This window comes from Mesoplodon mirus (genome assembly GCF_964341445.2).
Source record: "Mesoplodon mirus genome assembly, chromosome: 7".
Classification (NCBI taxonomy): Eukaryota; Metazoa; Chordata; class Mammalia; order Artiodactyla; family Ziphiidae; genus Mesoplodon; species Mesoplodon mirus.
In genome coordinates this window covers 102378010-102395238 of record NC_138983.1, presented here as the reverse complement: position 1 = coordinate 102395238, position 17229 = coordinate 102378010, and the positions used below count along the sequence as shown (strand labels likewise).

Sequence of the window (17229 nt, the reverse complement as noted above, 5' to 3'; positions counted from 1 at the left end):
CAGGGTTTGATAAAGGCCTCAGTGTTTGGAACACTGTGGGGTTCCTTCTCCCCATCTCCAGCTCTTTCTGGCTGGGTCCGGGTGGGTGTGAGAAGTGGTCACTGAAGCGACAGGAGTTGGGTGGAAATGCAAAGTGGGTGTGAAAGCATGAGGTGTACAAGGTGGCAGAGCTGAGCCCAAATCACATCACTGCCTCTCACTTGCTGTGCAAGCTGTAACAAGCTCCTGGGCATCTCTGAGCGTGCCTCAGTCTCCTCATCTGTAGAATGGCATCTGCCAGAAGACTGAGGTTTAAATAGCTAATGAGGGGACTTCCCTCATGGTGCAGTGGTTAAGAATCTGCCTGCCAATGCAGGGGACACGAGTTCGAGCCCTGGTCCAGGAAGATCCCACATGCTGTGGAGAAACTATGCCCGTGGGCCACAACTACTGAGCCTGCACTCTAGAGTCCGTGAGCCACAGCTACTGAAGCCCTCATGCTGCAACTACTGAAGCCCACGTGCCTAGAGCCCATGCTCTGCAGCAAGAGAAGCCACTGAAATGAGAAGCCCACGCACCGCAGTGAAGAGTAGCCCCTACTCACTGCAACTAGAGAAAGCCCGTGCACAGCAACGAAGACCCAATGCAGCCATAAATAAATACATTAAATAAGTAAATAAATAAATAAATAAGCTAATGCACCCAAAGTACCTGCACCGGGGCCTGAACATGGTAGGCACTTAATCAAATCTAATATTGTTCTTACAAGGCTAGAAACTTGCCAACCCTCCACTCCCTGGATCTGCACTCTTCACCATGCTGTGCTGACTGCCCATTTCTAACTACCCGGGTGGCTCCCCCCAGGCTCTACCTGAGAGCTGTCACCCTGTGTTGTGACCCCAAGGCCCCGACCCACTTGTCTCTGAGCCCTACCTGGTTTTTCAAGCTCTGGATCTCTCTCTGTTGGGCATCGTCCTCTTCATGCAGAACCTGAAACTTGGGCGGGATCACCCTCTCCTTCTGCCTGGAGGTGGCTGTTTCCAACAGCTTCTGCCTCAGGTTGGCCACTTGGTTCTGCAGGCTTGCTATCACGGTGTCTTTGTATTTAGATTCAAGTTCAAAATCGGAGAGACGGCTGACTTCTTTTCCCAGCAGCAGAATTATTTCATCCTGGGTGGAGGACAGATGGGAAATTTACTAGGTGTGGGTCTGGATGTAAGGCTGAGCCCATTTAAAGAAAGACAGGAAAAATATGGTATCATTCTTTGGGAAGGTGAGAGCAGGCAGGGAGGGAAAAAGCAGACTTTCAAGGCTATCTCTGTCACTTGGAAAATCTCATAGAGACAAGAATTGGGTTAAAATGATGTACTTGTATATAGACTCCTGTAATGGATGTCTGTACCTCACAGGTACGGAAACTTTCCTTTCCCCGAGAATTAGACTTTCATATTAAGAACAACCATCCCACTTGGGAACATTTGTTGCTAGAAAGTTTACTTAGAATGATTTCATTTATAATATACAGCCTAGCACACTGGGGACCTAGGAAAGGTACTTAGGAAAACAACATTCTGTTTGACCACTTTCTGCCTATAATGAGGGTTATTTGTTTTAACTTAAAACATTCTGAACTATTTGTTTTCCCTTTCCTCTCTTCTAATATTTCCTGCCTCTTTTGGCTATTCATGTATGAATTTTTTCCAGGTAACTCAATCTGGAAAGTAAATGAGACAGGAATAGTGATTTATTTGCATGGGCTCATGTAAACTTTCGGCTGGAAAAACAAAATTGCTGGTAGACTGTACCCACAGGTATAATTAACCCTGTCCTCCATCTCTCCAGTGAAAAAGCTCTGCAGCCAAAGAATTGGTTAGGTTTTCCAAAAAAGGAAAAAAAAATTCCCCCAAACTTCTCACCAGACGTTATCAATAAAATGTCAGAAAAACTGAAGAAGAAGAAGAAGAAGAAAAAATTCCCCAGAGGCCTTTTCCAAAGCGGTCACAGGAGGAGGTAAACGGGCAATTTCTGGGCCAGCTCATTCCCAGGAGAGCCGTCCAGTCAGCCTCACGACCTGCTAGCTCCGTGACCGGGGGAAGGACAGGGTCTCGCTCATGAGAAAGCCTGTCTGACATTGCCAGCTGCTGCCAGGGGCCTTCCTTTGGGTCCTTGTGAAAGTTGGTGGCAAAACTTCAAGAGAGAGCATCAGACATATTCCCTACTCCTGGGCAGTTTCCCCTGTTTCACCCTGTTATGATCAGCCAGGTGCTTATTCATTTTTCATGCAACAAACATTCATAGGGCAGCAACTAAGTGCCAGGCCCCGTGACAGTGCTGGAATATAAGAAGTTTGCAGAGGGCAGTGGACAGCTGTGGGTTCTGCTTTCCTGCTGAGGGTCCCTTTGCCCTTCTGGAGGGAGCGTTCCTCCTTCTATGGGGTCTGGGTAGGATTGTCAGTCATGTGCCCTGCTCCTTCCTGTCCCACCTCCCCATGTGCATGTGGCCCAAGCTGGTCAATCAGAGATTTCACACATCGATTACAGAGGGAGAGGATCTTGCCTTCTTTTGGATCATAAACTTTAAATATGTAGGCTTGTTTGCCTGAGTTTGTCTTTTCTGACGCACAAAGCCAGCCTTATGTAGAAAGCCAGACTCTGAGGGAAACAGAGGGGAGAGGTTGGTAGTGGGGAGGTGTTCTGATGACATTATTCAAGCTCCTGGATCTAGCCATACCTGAAGCTAGTGGCCCTTTAAATTTTCCAATAAGTTGAGCTAATCAATGCTCCCCCTCAAGCTAATTTGTTTATTGTCACTTGAAGGAGTCCTGGCAAGTCAGGGTATAAACGACTTATAAAGAGAAAGAATTCTTTCTATTATAAATAGAAAAAATGATAAATGGCTTATAAACATTTTCTATAAATAGAAAAAATTATAGTGGTTGCACTATATTTCCGAGTTAAAATTGAGGCAGGTTGAAAAATGGCAACAAATACTTTGCAGTTTTGCCATCCAGTCTATTTCCCCACCCTCTAGTCTGGGCTGGCCCCGTGACTTGCTTTAACCAATGGAATGGAGTGGAAGTGATGCTGCATGATCTCCAGGCAAGTTCTTACAGGCTGTGCAGCTTCTGCTCTGGCCCCCTGGGAACCCCGAGACCACCGTGCTGTGATGAAAAACCACATGCACAAAGGGGCGCACCAGTCCAGGCGTCCTGGCTGAGGCCCTAGATGTGGGAAGGAGGCCAATGGAGACCGACCACCAAACTGGCCAAGCCAGCGGCTGACTGAGGCCGCATGAGTGAGGCCAGGGGACGCGAGCAAAGGAACCTTCCAGGTCAACCCATAGATTCTGGGGAATAATGAATTGCTGTTTGAAGCCGCTAAGTTTTGGGATGGCTTGTTACACAGCGATAAATACAGAATCTGAGTGTGGCTTCTCGCCTTTCTGCAACATTTTTCAGAGTCTGGTCCCAGGATGCCTGGTTGGAACCCCCTGCCTCCTGAAGGTTTGGATTTCCGTGTCTGACAAGAACCCCAGGTAGGTCTGATCCTCACAAACTCTGAGAATTGCTGCAGGAGCAGGCCCTGGCCCTGAAGGAAAGCGAGATATTATAGACTGCTTCTTTTAGAGTAACTTTCAGGTCGTGTCTAAGTGGGGAGAAATTGACCTGGGCCCTTCCCAGGATGGCTTGACTTGAATCCACCTGTTCTGCTCGCATCCCTGCTTTAAACCTCTCTGGTTCTTTAACGAGTCTCTTGGCCCAGGCCTCCCTGACTTCAGGGCTCAATTCCTCCTGCTAGGAACGTGTTTTTGCGTCACTGTTCCATCACTGAAGGTTGACCAAGTGATTACTGTGTGGGAGTTAGAAGTACCCGCTGAGAAGCTAACCAGACCTCGCTTTGAATCCTAACACTGCTCCTTGCATTGGGCAGCCGTGAACACATCACTGAACCTCTCTGAGCTTCAGTTTCCTCATCTGCAAAGTGAGGCTGATAAAATCTATTTTGAAGATGGTGAAGATTAACGAGCTAATAAATGTCAAGTGCACAGGACATGGCCCAGCACACAGTAGGTGCTCAGTACCTTGTAGTTGTAGATGTTATTTGGGATAAAATGAGCAGTGGCCAAACCTGGCTGAATGTCTTGGGAGGAAGAGGTGGTTTCTTGGAAGTAGGAAAAAGGGACAGTCCTTGAGACACAGAGAACAAGAGGCAGTGGCAATCTCTCCATGGTCCCTCTTGCTGCTGTAGCTCTGTGCTTCCCTGAGACCCCTTACCTTATCGTACTGGGCCAGGTCCTGGTCCACAAAAATTTCTCTGTAGGGCTCTGCCCCAGGAATTTCCTCGGCCACTGATTGTTCCGACAGTTCCGCCGCGTTGGTCCACACTAACACACAAGATCAACAGAGAATGCAGAGGAGACTGTGAGTTTCCCCAAAGTCTTAAAGAATATTTTCAGATTAACCTTCACATTCATGAGACTTATGCACTGAAAGCATTACAGGAGGACAGGAAAGGGTAAGAGCTGCCTCATTTCTCTTCCCCAGCATTAACTGCACTGATGCACTGTGGTGTGTCTCTTTCCAGACTTTTTTCTATGCCGCATAAGAGCTGATGACCTTGGGCAAGTCATTTGCTCTCTCTAAGCCTTAGTTTCCACATACATAATTTAGGATCACTGATAGTCTCTGCTATAAAGGGCTATCTGGAGATTAAATAGAATAATGATATAGAGCAGGGGTTGGCAAACTATGGCCCTGCGGCCAAATCTGGCCTTCTGCCTATTTTTGTAAATAAAGTTTTATTGCAACACAGCCACAGTGATTGATTTACATATTATTTATGGCTGCTTCCCAGCTACAAAGGCAGAGCTGACTAGTTGCAGCACAGACCATGTGACCCACAAATCCTAAAGTATTTACTATCTGGCTCTTTACAGGAAAAGTTTGCTGACCACTCATGTAGAGCATTTAGCACTAAACATTAGCTATATTTTTTATTGCAGTCATATCTTGTCAAAAAACAAAAATGCATTTACATGACAGAGATTCTTATCCAGCTTACTTTTCAGCTAACAATATCAAAAACATCTCCCCATGTCAGTATTTGTAGCTGTACTTGGTTCTTTTCCAGGGTAGCATTGTGGTCCATTGTCCAAGTGTGCCAAACGTGTTTAACTAGGATCCACTTGATAGACATTTAAGCTTTCCTATATTTTTTCTTATTTACCCCAGTATTACAAGGCCTTTTTATATGACTTTCAGGGATTATGGCATTGTGTTTGGGGACCCCACTCTGTATCACATCAGACATCTCGCAATTCACTCACATCAACACTGAATACATTTCTTTTTATTGGTGTAGAAACGTTTGTAAAGATTTCTATAATTCTACGTGTGAGATCACTTGGGCCCAAGCAGCATATTTTAAATTTCCAAGTGACTATGGTTTCTGGACAGTCACTGCACATTCTTATCTTCTTGTGAAGTGAGAAACTGAACAAATTGTTTTCAGTGGTGATGAAACTTTAATGAGTATTAACATTAATGATGAATGAAGCACGCACTGTCATGTTTGTGGACATTCATCATTTATTCATTTTGCTTCTGTATTTTTTATTTATGCATTTTAGAGTCAAAGATCCCTGCCCCCCAGCCAGGTCTCAAACCTCTTTGTGGACCCCAGAACCTCTAGTGGACATAGCTGATGGCCTGTGGTGCCCAGAGAATGCACAGCCTTGCGTGTTGAATGAGCAGCCCTGGCCACAGTGTTTCCTGGGGCATGAGGAACACAAGGGCCTGGAACTTCAGCAGCTGCCCATTTTCTCTCCCTCCACCTCCCCAACTAGGTCCATGATTAGAAAACTTTTATTTGAAGCTCACTGCCCCCATCTGACTCTCTTGGATCCTGAGCAGCAAAGTCCTAACTGACTATAGCAGCAGTGCCTGATAGAGAAATAAAGGGAGCTACAGAATGCAATTTTCAATTTTCTCGTAGTCACGTTAAAAAGGTAAAAAGAAGAGAGGAATTTTTAATGATCAATTTTATTTAACCCAATACATTAAAAAGCATCATTTCAACACGTGATCGACCAAAAATATGGAGATATTTTATATTCTTTTTCTGCGAGGCATGAAGCCTTTGAAATCTGGGGTTTATTTTACACTGATTGTGTATCTCAATTTGGAAACTGAGTTTTCAGGAGGAAGATTTCATCTGTTTTCAGATTCCTCAAGAAATCGGCTCCCACTGGAGGAAGGTACTGCCTGGCCTGTGTCCCCAGGGAGGGCCTCGGGGTCTGACCCTAACTGGGCCCCTGTCCAGTCTCAGCTTAGAGTTCTGGCGTCTGATGCCATCTCAAGGGGTGACTCCGGCTGCCTCTACGACCCTGTCGTGGCTGTCTTGAGGGACGCTTCCCTGCAAGATGATGGCCGGAGGGGGGACTTCATCAAACTTACAGAACAGGCTGATCGATGGGGTCCCTTTACTGGGGAAGGTGTGTTTACTCAAAGTCTTTGTGGGGCTAGAATTTGCTCTGAGACTTGCTTTCCTTACACCCAGGCAGGGAGGTGCGGGAGCAGTTACCCCTCACCTGCCCCAAACTTCTTTACCGGCTACTGTTATTTATCAAAAAGAACCTAAGGGCCATGTATGACCAAACCGGCTTAACTCTAGATGCTGGATCCTTCGGAGGTCCCAGTGGGGAGAAGCCCCAGGGAGAGTCGGGAGGGCTGGGGCGGTGGGACGGCGGATACGGGGACGCAGGCACTTTAAGAATTTTCGGGCATGAGCTGTTGGCCAAAAGGCAGGGGAGTTACTTTAATATTTTAACAACCCCCAGCTGTCCTGGTGCGCTCCAATAATCACCAGTCTGCAGCAGGGGCAGTATGTGTGCACCTTAACTGTGTCTTTCAGACATTGTAAGTTGTAAATAAAAGTTAAATAACAATCATGGTTAGGTAATAACTTAATTTTTAAATTTTAATATTTAAAATTTAAATATTAAAATTTTAAAATATTTAAATTATTAAGATTGTAAAATTTAAAATTTAAATAATAAAATATTAAATATTTTAATATTTACTGAATGTTCGCTATGCACCAGGCGCTGTGCTCAGCACTTACAGGCAGGATACGATTTCGTCTTCATAACAACCCAGTGAGATAGGCATTATTATTCCCATCTCCATTTTATACGTGAGAGATATGAGGCACAGAGACGTCAAGTCACCTGCTCAAGGACACACAGCTGGTAAGTGGTAGAGTCAAGGGATGAACCTAAGTTTGTTGGATTCAGAGCCTATGCTTTTAACCACTATGTAGTCAATGTATTGAAGTGGGAAGATGTTTATGACATATTATTGAATTTTAAAAATCAGGTAGGGAGTTCATTGGCAGTCCAGTGATTAGGATTCTGTGCTTCCACTGCAGGGGGCACAGGTTCCATCCCTGGCTGGGGAACAAAGATCCTGCAAGCTGAGCGGCACGGCCAAAAAAAGAAAAAAAAAGAAGGTTACCTATGTTAGGTTCATATGATCCCATTATTGGGAAAAAAATATATATATATATGAATCAAGATGCTATTTTAATAAGTCACTCCACATATTTTCTTTTCTCAGTAATTCTTCCCCACCTCCCATGAGCTCTTGCCATTAAGATTTGGCCTTGGAGCTGACGTTTTATTGCCTTGTGGTACAGGAAGGATGAGTATTAACTAGAACAGGGTGAGTTTTCCCCCAGGCAAAATGACGTTTTCATTTTTGACAACGTCTGGAGACATTTTTGAGAACCACAGTTAGGGGTGGTGGTGGTGGTGTTGCTACTGGTATCTCTGGTGGGTAGGAGTCAGGGATGCTGCTAAACACTCTACAGTGGACAGGACAGATCCTTCAACAAGGAGTTATGCGACCCACCTGTCACTGTGCCAAGATTGAGAAACCCTGACCTGATCTGCAGAAAATAAATCCTTGGCTTTGGGTTTTCAAATAGAATTTTTCAAGTCTAAAGCAAGGTGACAGTCTAACAGTAAACCAATTTAATTGGAAGAGCCCAGCTTTGCTAAGAGAGGAAAGAGCTTTCTTGGAACCCTTAAAAAGAGGTGTTTTCTGTCAAGAGACAGCATGGAGGACTGGAGCACAGAGTTTTCTCTAAAGCGTGCAGTAGAGAGGCCCAGACAGAAAGGAACTCCCCATGACACGGGAAGATGAAAGTCCTTTTCTGAGGATGGCGAGAGTGTCAGGGGAACGAGGGCAAATGTTTGGAAACACGAGACCTGGCTGAGAGGCTGAGGAGATAGAGCCCAGGTAGAAGTGAGTGACTCTAAGCCATACGACTCATCCTTCATTTCTCCAGGGGGAATCCAAGTCCTTCAGAGAAGCCCCAAGTTCAGCATGGCACTGGAGAAACCGGTGATTACAGTGGAAAAATTTAAATGGCGGAGTGAAAAAAAGAGAAGAAACAGCCCATGTGCCATGTGTCCAAGGATGCATTAAAAAAACAAACCCCAAAACCCTGTATATATGTTCATAAAACAGAACATGATCCATACAACAAAATGAATGAATCTCAGAAATACTATGCTGAGTGAAAAAAGCCTTCCACAAAGGAACATGTACTACATGGTTCTGTGTACTTGAGATTCTAGAACAGGAATATCTAATCCATGGCGGGAAAAGAATTCAGAAGAGTGGGTGCCTCTGGGGCCTGGGGCTGGGAATTGACTGGGGAGGGACATGAGGGAACTTTCTGGGGTGATGGTAACGTTCTATATCTTGATAGGAATTTGGGTTACATAGTTGTGCACGACTGGCAAAACTCAGTGAGCACATTCAAGATCTACACCTTTCATGGTGTGGTAGCCAGTCTCCAAGATGGCCCCACTGATTCTTGTCTCCTGGTATTCAGACCCTTGCATCATCCTCTCCAATACTGGATGGACTTTATATTAGTTAGCTGGGGCTGCCATAACAAAACACCACAGGAGGTCTTAACAAAAGAAATTCATTTTCTCACAGTTCTGGAGGCTGGAAGTCCAAGATCAAGGTGTGGGCAGGGTTAGGCCTCTCTCCTTGGCTTGCAGACGGCCACCTTCCTGCTGTGTCCTCACATGCCCTTTTCTCTGTGCACGTGCATCCCTGGCGTCTCTCTCTCTCTTCTTACAAGGACACCAGCCCTTGGATTAGGGCCCACCCAATCATCTCATTTTAACTTACTCATCTATTTCAATACACTATCTCCAAATATGGTCACATTCTGCGATATTGGGATTGAGGCCTCAGCATATGCATTTTGGGGGAATGCAATTCAGTCCGTAACAAAGCTTCTCTATGTAACCAAGGATATTGCAGAAATGACACAGTTTGATTCCTGAGGTTAGATCATAAAAGACATTGCAGCTTCTGCCTCACTCGCTAGGACCACTTGTCTGGAGGAGCTGGCAGCTTGACGATGCTCAAGCAACGTATGGAGAGGTGCACTTAGTGAAGAACTGAGGCCTCTTACCAAAAGCCATGGGAGTGACCCATCCTAGAGGTGGGTCCTCCAGCCCCAGACAAGCCCCTAGAGGACCACGGCCCAGCCACCACCATTACTGCCACCTCATGGACAAGCCTGAGCAAGAATCCCCCAGCTAAGCCATTCCCAACTTCCTGCCTCAGAGAAGCTATGAGATAATAAATGTTTACTGTTGTTTTAGGCCATTACATCCTGCAGTAATTTGTTATGCAACAATAAGTAGCAAATACAGGTTTGGGCACCAGGAGTGGTGCAAAATTTAACAAAAACCCTAAAATGTGGAGTGGTTTGGGATGGAACAGTGGCCAGAAGCTGGAGGACTTTGGCCAAGAGTCTTTGAGAAAGCGTGAATAGTCTTAGTAGAAGCCCAATGGCCTTTGAGGAGGCAGTGAGGGAAGGGTTCCAGGAAAGTGAGGAAAATGTTACTGGGGTTAAGGGATCCTTGTTAGGTGGTGGCAGAAGGTTTCCTAACACGTTGCCTGTGGTCATGAGGAAGGTAGAAAATGTTTGTGATGAGGCTAAGTGGTCAAGCTAAAGAGAGTCCCAGACAGAGTCTTGGAAGGTGCTGCCTGGTTACTTCTTGCTACTTATAGTGAAATGTGAGGGGGAGAGACAGTTAAAGTAAGGGCTGTTAAATCAGGGCAATGTTCTGGGCTTGAAAATTCCCTGCCTCTCCAGGTGGCAAATGAAATGTAAGAAACAGGTTCTGGGCAAAGATCAAATCAACGGCACTCTCAAGAAAACACAGTCCAGAGAAGAAGCTGAGGGTGTGGTTGTAAAATCCTTTGTTAAGAATACAGATCCAGGGCAGTGTCCAAGAGAACCCTTCGGTCAAAGAACTGGGCTTCTAAGAAGCTTCTGTCCTTTGTCAGTCTTTGCAGAAGCCCATGGTGGAAGGGCTTGTGACAAAAAAGTCTGTGGGCGTGGTTTTTGCCTGATAGGATGAACCCCAATAAGAAGCACTGCCAACTCAGACTGACAGAGACCCACAAAAGTCAAAGAAGCGTCTGGACCCCCAAGCTTCTACAGGCAGGAAGCAGGCTATAAAACTATGCAGCCACATCCATGGGACACCTTTCATAGGAAAGGGAGGACGACTCAGAAGGCGGAACTCACGGACCAGGGGCAGAGCCAAGAGCCCTGGAAAGTCATTTCTGGGCAAGAGTTGGACTGAAGCCCAGTCAAGGAACTGCCGATATTTTCCCAGCTGGACTTCAGAACTGCTTTGGGCCAGGGACTCCTGTGTGTTTCCTGTTTTTCTTCTTTTGGAACAAGAGGAGTGTATGTAGCAGTTATGCTATGTCTGTCCCACCAATATATGCTGGGTGTGTGAGGGACAGACCCTTTGTTCAGAGGTCTTCAGATTTCTGGAAGTAGTACTTGATGAGCTGAACATAAGGTACTACACCCATGAGCCCCATCTGTACCTGGACTTGATTTAGACGAGATTCTGGAATTTGAGCCGATGCTGTTACTGGGGTGAGATTTTGGGGGGCCTCGGGAGAGAGGAGGAGGAGTGTGAATCATTGAGGACCCAAGGGCAGGCTGTGGTAGCCGGCCTCCAAGATGACTGCTGATAATCCCCGCCTCCTGGTCTTCTGGCCCGTGTGTAGTCTTCTCCCACACTGGAGGGTGACGCCCTGGGTAACCATCAGGATATTGCAACAATGACAGAGCATGACTTCTGAGGCTTAGTCACAAGAGATGTTGCCATTTCCATCTTGTCCTCCAGGATCACTTGCTCAGGAGGAGCAGCTGCCGTGTCATGAGAATGCTCGAGCCACTCTCTGGGGAGGCCCATGTGGTGAGGAACAGGGGCCTCCTGCTGACACCCATGTGAGCAGCCGTGTTCGAAGTGGATCCTCTGGCCCAGGTCAAGCCTTCAGATGACTGCAGCCTTACGAGGGACCCTGAGCCACAGCCGTCCTGCTAAGCTGCTGCCAAATTCCTGACCCCACAGAAACCGTATAGATGATAACACATGTTTGATTTTGCTTTAGGCTGCTACGTTTGGGGAGAATTCGTTATGCAATCATGATAACTAATACACATTCTGTGTTCATTTTACATGAAGGAGACAAAACATGTTGAGTTCTAGTTAATGGTATATGTGCTAAAACATTTAGGGGGAGGACTACAGATGTGTGCTATTTATTTTGAAATGCATCCAAAAAATAAGATGGATTAATGCAGGACAAGAAGGATGGGTAGACAGAAATGTAATAAAGAGTACAGCAAAGTGTTAGCGGTAGAATTAGGAGGAGAGCTGTCTCTGTAAAATTCTTTTTGCTTTGCTGTATGTTTGAACGTTTTCACATTAAAATGCTGGGGTGGGGGCTTCCCTGGTGGCGCAGTGGTTGAGAGTCTGCCTGCCAATGCAGGGGACACGGGTTCGAACCCTGGTCTGGGAAGATCCCACATGCCACGGAGCAGCTGGACCCGTGAGCCACGACTACTGAGCCTGCGTGGCTGGAACTTGTGCTCCGCAACAAGAGAGGCCGCGATGGTTAGAGGTCCGCGCACCGCGATGAAGAGTGGCCCCTGCTCGCCGCAGCTGGAGAAAGCCCTCGCACAGAAGTGAAGACCCAACACAGCCATAAATAAAGAAATAAATAAAATTAAATAAAAAAAAATGCTGGGGGGAAATGGCTGAGTAATTTCTTAACTTGGGTGGTTGGTACATGAGCGTTCCTTAGATGATGATGATGATGATGTAAACTGCAGAGATACCTTTCATTTGCTCCTTAGTCTGTTTATTTCAGAATAATAACTATTATTTGAATGGCTGAGGGAAGTGACTAGGTGAGTGGTCCTGAGTGAGACCAGGGAAGGGTGTGGAGGCATCGAGAGACCTGGGGACTCAGAGGGGTCTGGGGCTGGGACACGGAAAACAGAGAATGGGACCTTCACACCAGTGGCCACAGAAGAAACCTGGGAATCATGCCAGGGACTAAGTCGACCCAGCTACTCTGCCAGTAAGCCTGGCAAGGCCAAGAGGATGGTGACAGACAGGAAGTCTCCTCCCCAAGTGCCATGAGGCCTTCTGGGGGGGAGGGGGGGAGAAGGAAACCCTGATGGCTGTGTGTCCCCAAAGTGACCAGGCTGTGAGTGACAGTCACTGAGATAACCAGCCTTAAATTTGACTGAAAAGCGTTATTTTAGATTAGATTGAATACCTAACCTCTGGAGAAGTAATTTTCTCCATAAGCCTCAGTCTCCTCTTACCTGTAAAATGGTAATAAAATATTTAAAAACCTCCTAAGGCAAGAGGGATTTCAGTTACCAATATGTCTGTACATCTGAGTTGAAGTATATAAATTTAGATTCTGATACAGATTCATATATATTCATATATATGTACAAACACACACACACACACACACTCACCACAGAGGTACTGACGTGTGCAGATGGGCAGAGCACAGTCTTGGAGGAGTTTGTACCAAAAAGTCAACAGGGAGAATTCTGGTGATAAGGGTGACAGCTTATCTTTTACTGTTTTCTAACTTTCTGCTTATCCCAATTTTTTCACATTTGATTATGTTCTACTTCAGAACCAGAGAACATAAGCAAAAGCCAGAGAAAGACAAATATCATACCATATTGCTTATATGTGGAATCTAAAAAAAGGTACAAATGAACTTATCTACAAAACAGAGATAGAGTTACAGATGTAGAAAATAAACTTACCGTTACCGGGAATAAGTGGTGGGAGGGATAAATTGGAAGAGAGGGATTGACATACACAATACTATACATAAAAGAGATAACTAAGAAGGACCTACTGGATAGCACAGGGAACTCTCCTCAATACTCTGTAATGGTCTATATGGGAAAAGAATCTAAAAAAGAGTGGATACATGTATATGTTGAACAGATTCAGTGTGCTGCATACCTGAAACTAACACAACACTATAAATCAACTGCACCTCAATAAAAATTTTTTAAAAAAGGGGAAAGCAGAAACTGAGACCCATCCTCCTAGCAAAAGCCCCTCCCCTAAGCCGCCAAGGAAGCGCCCATGAGTACCTTGCCTGATGATGGGAACGCTGTGGGCGGCTCTGTCCACCTTGAAGGAGAACATCTTCTCGCTGGCACTCACGGGCCGCCTGTGGGAGGCTGGTGGGACCATGGGGGGCTCGGGGGACCCCTGCGACCAGCTCCTCTGCACTGGCGCTGTCCAGATGCCCGGGTAGAAGGGGGTCTGTGTTGGTGAGGGTGACTGGTTCAGTTGCTGGGTGGCCCAAGGTGGCTGTGGCCTTGGCCAAGGTGCTGGGCCCCTCACCCATGGGAAGGAGACCTGCAGGGGCAGACAAGAGGGTCAGGGGAGGTTACGAGCAGCTGGGGTGGTCTTCACCTTTCTGTCCCGGCGACATAATTGCTGCCCTAGATTTCGGCGTATAAGTCACTTCTCCCAAGAATCCCTCCCACACTCTCCCCAAATTTGGGATGGCGGTCCCCACCATGGGTCACCTTGCACACTATCACACCACCATTTATTGGGTGCAGCCTTCGTGCCAGGCACCCAGTCAAGAGATTCACATGCATTACCTCATTTAATACCCCTGATGCTCTGTGATGAGCCCGAGGCTGAGCAAGACCTAGTGACTTTCCCAGGACCACAGATTTGGCAGTGAGCGTCTGAGCTGGTACAATGCCACCTCTGAGCTCTGAGAGGCTGACAGCTTTTTGTCTACCTTGCTCAGCACCGTATCCTCAGCTCCTAGAATAAACCCTTGGCACATACACAGTAGGTCCTTAAATACTGGTTGAAAGAATGAATGAACACATCTCCGAGATTCAAGCCCAGCTCTCCAGGACACACACATCCACACTGTGTGTCTCCCTGGCACTCCCATTCCACCTGTTCCCCGAAGCCGAGAGCTCTGGGGTGGCAGGCACCCCAACTGGCTCGAAACCCAGCTGGCTCATTAGCCTGTGATCCTCAACATCTGCCACATCTGATTCTTGCCAGACGCTCCATAAATATCTATCGAGGGAACCTTTTTTCATCTGACCCGGCGGAAGATGTCTGTAGCTACTTTCATTAGAGAGCACATCAAAATCCATCTACACCGGGAGAAGCAAATGCTGAGAGGTGCTGACACCTGGCTTTGTCTTGGTTAATGCTGTTGTGGCCGTCCCTCCCCGAGCCTAGTGGTTAAACCGTGACATCGTGAATGCTACCATTTACTGTAATTACTCACCGATTTCTCGCGATAGCCCTGAAGGGGAGGAGCTCTCCTTATTCCTAGCTTACAAATGAGGCTTGGAGAGGTTAAGGAGTTCACCAAGCTCAGGTGGTGGTGGAGAGGGTGGTGGGACTGGGGTTCTGGAAAGCTCTTTCCCTCTCTGTCTCTCTCTCCCTTCTCTGCCCCGCCCCCAGTCTCTTGGCAGAAAAAAACACACTTTTCAAGGAAGAAGCTAAGTTCAAAGGTTTGCCGCCTGTGGCGGTCACGTTTCTCTTTCTGCAGACTGCAGACACATAATGAGAAACAGGACAGAATGCTTCCGAAATAGGAGCACTGGCAGACAGAACTTCCTATAGCTCCAGCTGGATTGTATTCAAGAGGAAGGTTCTCCACTCACTCAGGTTCCCAAACCAGTCTTTTAGCTACAGTCTTTCCCAGCCAAGTCAAGAATCCGGTGAATTCCCCTGAAGACTTTTTTGGAGTCAGGGAGAACACTGTTCGGGAAAATCAAACTCCAATTGCCTGGCGACACCTGGCCCAGCATTTATGATGACACTGGCCCCGTTGAAACCTGTTTCAGGAACGGACTTGGCAGTGTTCCAGAACTCTGTTACCTTATGTGAAGATTCGAATTTCTCTCCACTGTGGGCACCTCGGTCTCCACCTAAGCTTTCTTCCTTTCTCTCCTTTCAGAAGCTGAGGTGTCCTGCTCCTGCCTTGCACTCACTTCTCCATCCATCCGATCCCTTCCCGTCCTCTCCTCTGGGGCTGTCTTGCCTCAATCATTCCTACAACCTTTCCTCATCGATTTAATAAAGATTTATCGAATGAAAGGGCTGAAGGTGGGAAGGGGGAAATTTGAATATGTTTTACCCCCGCCTGAGAGAAAACAAATCGAGAGACCACGGGTAGTGTGGAGGAATTCCCTTTTGTGCTGGGATGCTCAGGTAGATGTGCCTCACTGCCCACTAACTGCCAGGGTGCTGAAGGGAGTGCTCATATCTCATGCCTCAAGTGATCCACTGCCGTAGTGGACAGGCCGCAACCCACCTGGCTCTTCTGGAAATTCCAGGAATCTCCCTCCCAATCTGTCGGCCCATTGCTGTGGGTGGGGCTAAGCAATCAACCAATCACACTCCCTGGACATACTGATTGGTTCAGTGGTGGGGCAAGTGATCCAATCAGAGCCAAGGAGAACCAAGAAGACTTGGCTGGACACCAGGATCTGGAGTGACCTGGTGGGACTTCAGAATGCAGCCAGCATGAGGGAGTGGAGCCCAGACATGGAGAGAGGGAAGCTGTTTATTTATTTTTCAGATTGTGGTAAATAACCTGCAACATAAAATTTATCATCTTAGCCATTTTAAAGTATACAGTTCAGTGGTGTTAAGTATAGTCACATTTCTGTGAGATGGATCTCCAGAACTTTTTCGTCTTGCAAAACGTAAACTCTATTAACCATTAGACAACAACTCCCCATTCCCTCCGCCACCCAGCCCGTGGTGACCAACATTCTGTCTCTATGAATTGGACTACTCTAAGTACCAAGTACCTCAAATAAGTGAAATCACATGGTACCTGTCTTTTTGTGACTGGCGTATTTCACTTAGCATAATGCCCTCAAGGTTCATCCATGTTGTAACATGTCAGAATTTCCTTCTTTTATTATTTTTTTGTGTGTGTGGTAGGTGGGCCTCTCACTGCTGTGGCCTCTCTTGTTGTGGAGCACAGGCTCCGGACGCGCAGGCTCAGCGGCCATGGCTCACGGGCCCGGCCGCTCCGCAGCATGCGGGATCCTCCCGGACTGGGGCATGAACCCGTGTCCCCTGCATCGGCAGGCGGACTCTCAACCACTGCGCCACCAGGGAAGCCCTTCCTTCATTTTTAAGGCTAAATAATATTCCACCATACAGTTTAGAGTGTATTTTTTTTATCCATTAAGCGTCATGGGCACTTGGGTGGTTTCTACCTCATGGCTATTATAACTATGCTGCTGTGAACATGGTGGGGAAAATAAGGAAGCTGGTTTTGAGCACTGGCTGGGGTGCTACCCTGAAGTGCTCCATCCCTGAGGCTGGCTAGAGCTGGTTTCTGTTGCTTGCAGCACACAGAGCCCGAACGATAGGGCCCCTAGTGGGAAGGAGCCAAAGATGTATAAACGCAGCAGAGACTCCTAGCTCGTCGGGTTTAAAAATTTAAAAATAAAGGTTTTTTGTTTTTTTTTTTTTCTCTGAAGCATGTTGGTTGAGGGTAGCTTTAGTTGGATGGTTAAAGTTGGTTTTCTCTAGTTTCCCGGCTTGCTTTATCAAAGGGAAGGTCAAGGTTTTCTCAGAAATTGCTGCTGGCAACTACAACGATACAGGCAGGGAGAAAAGCAAACATAAGAAGAAGACTCACATTAAAAGCTAGCTCTGGGCTGTACAGGAAGCATGGGGTCAAGGTCAGTTATCAACAAGTTTGTTTTTATTATTTATTTATTTTAGATTTAATTCTATTTATTTTTGTCTGTGTTGGGTTTTCGTTGCTACGTGCAGGCTTTCTTTAGTTGC

General features: G+C 46.6%; 1 protein-coding gene across 1 annotated transcript in view; it reads right to left on the bottom strand.

Moving 5' to 3' along the window:
- Positions 1–17229, bottom strand: part of LOC309808914 (forkhead-associated domain-containing protein 1-like) — a gene marked incomplete at both ends in the record, with an annotated part of 101103 nt that overhangs the window by 51666 nt on the left and 32208 nt on the right. Inside the window, 3 exons of the mRNA XM_082629482.1 lie at positions 913–1149; positions 4253–4362; positions 13518–13788. Of these exons, the coding sequence (XP_082485608.1) occupies positions 913–1149; positions 4253–4362; positions 13518–13788 (618 nt within the window). The remainder of the gene's footprint in view (positions 1–912; positions 1150–4252; positions 4363–13517; positions 13789–17229) is intronic.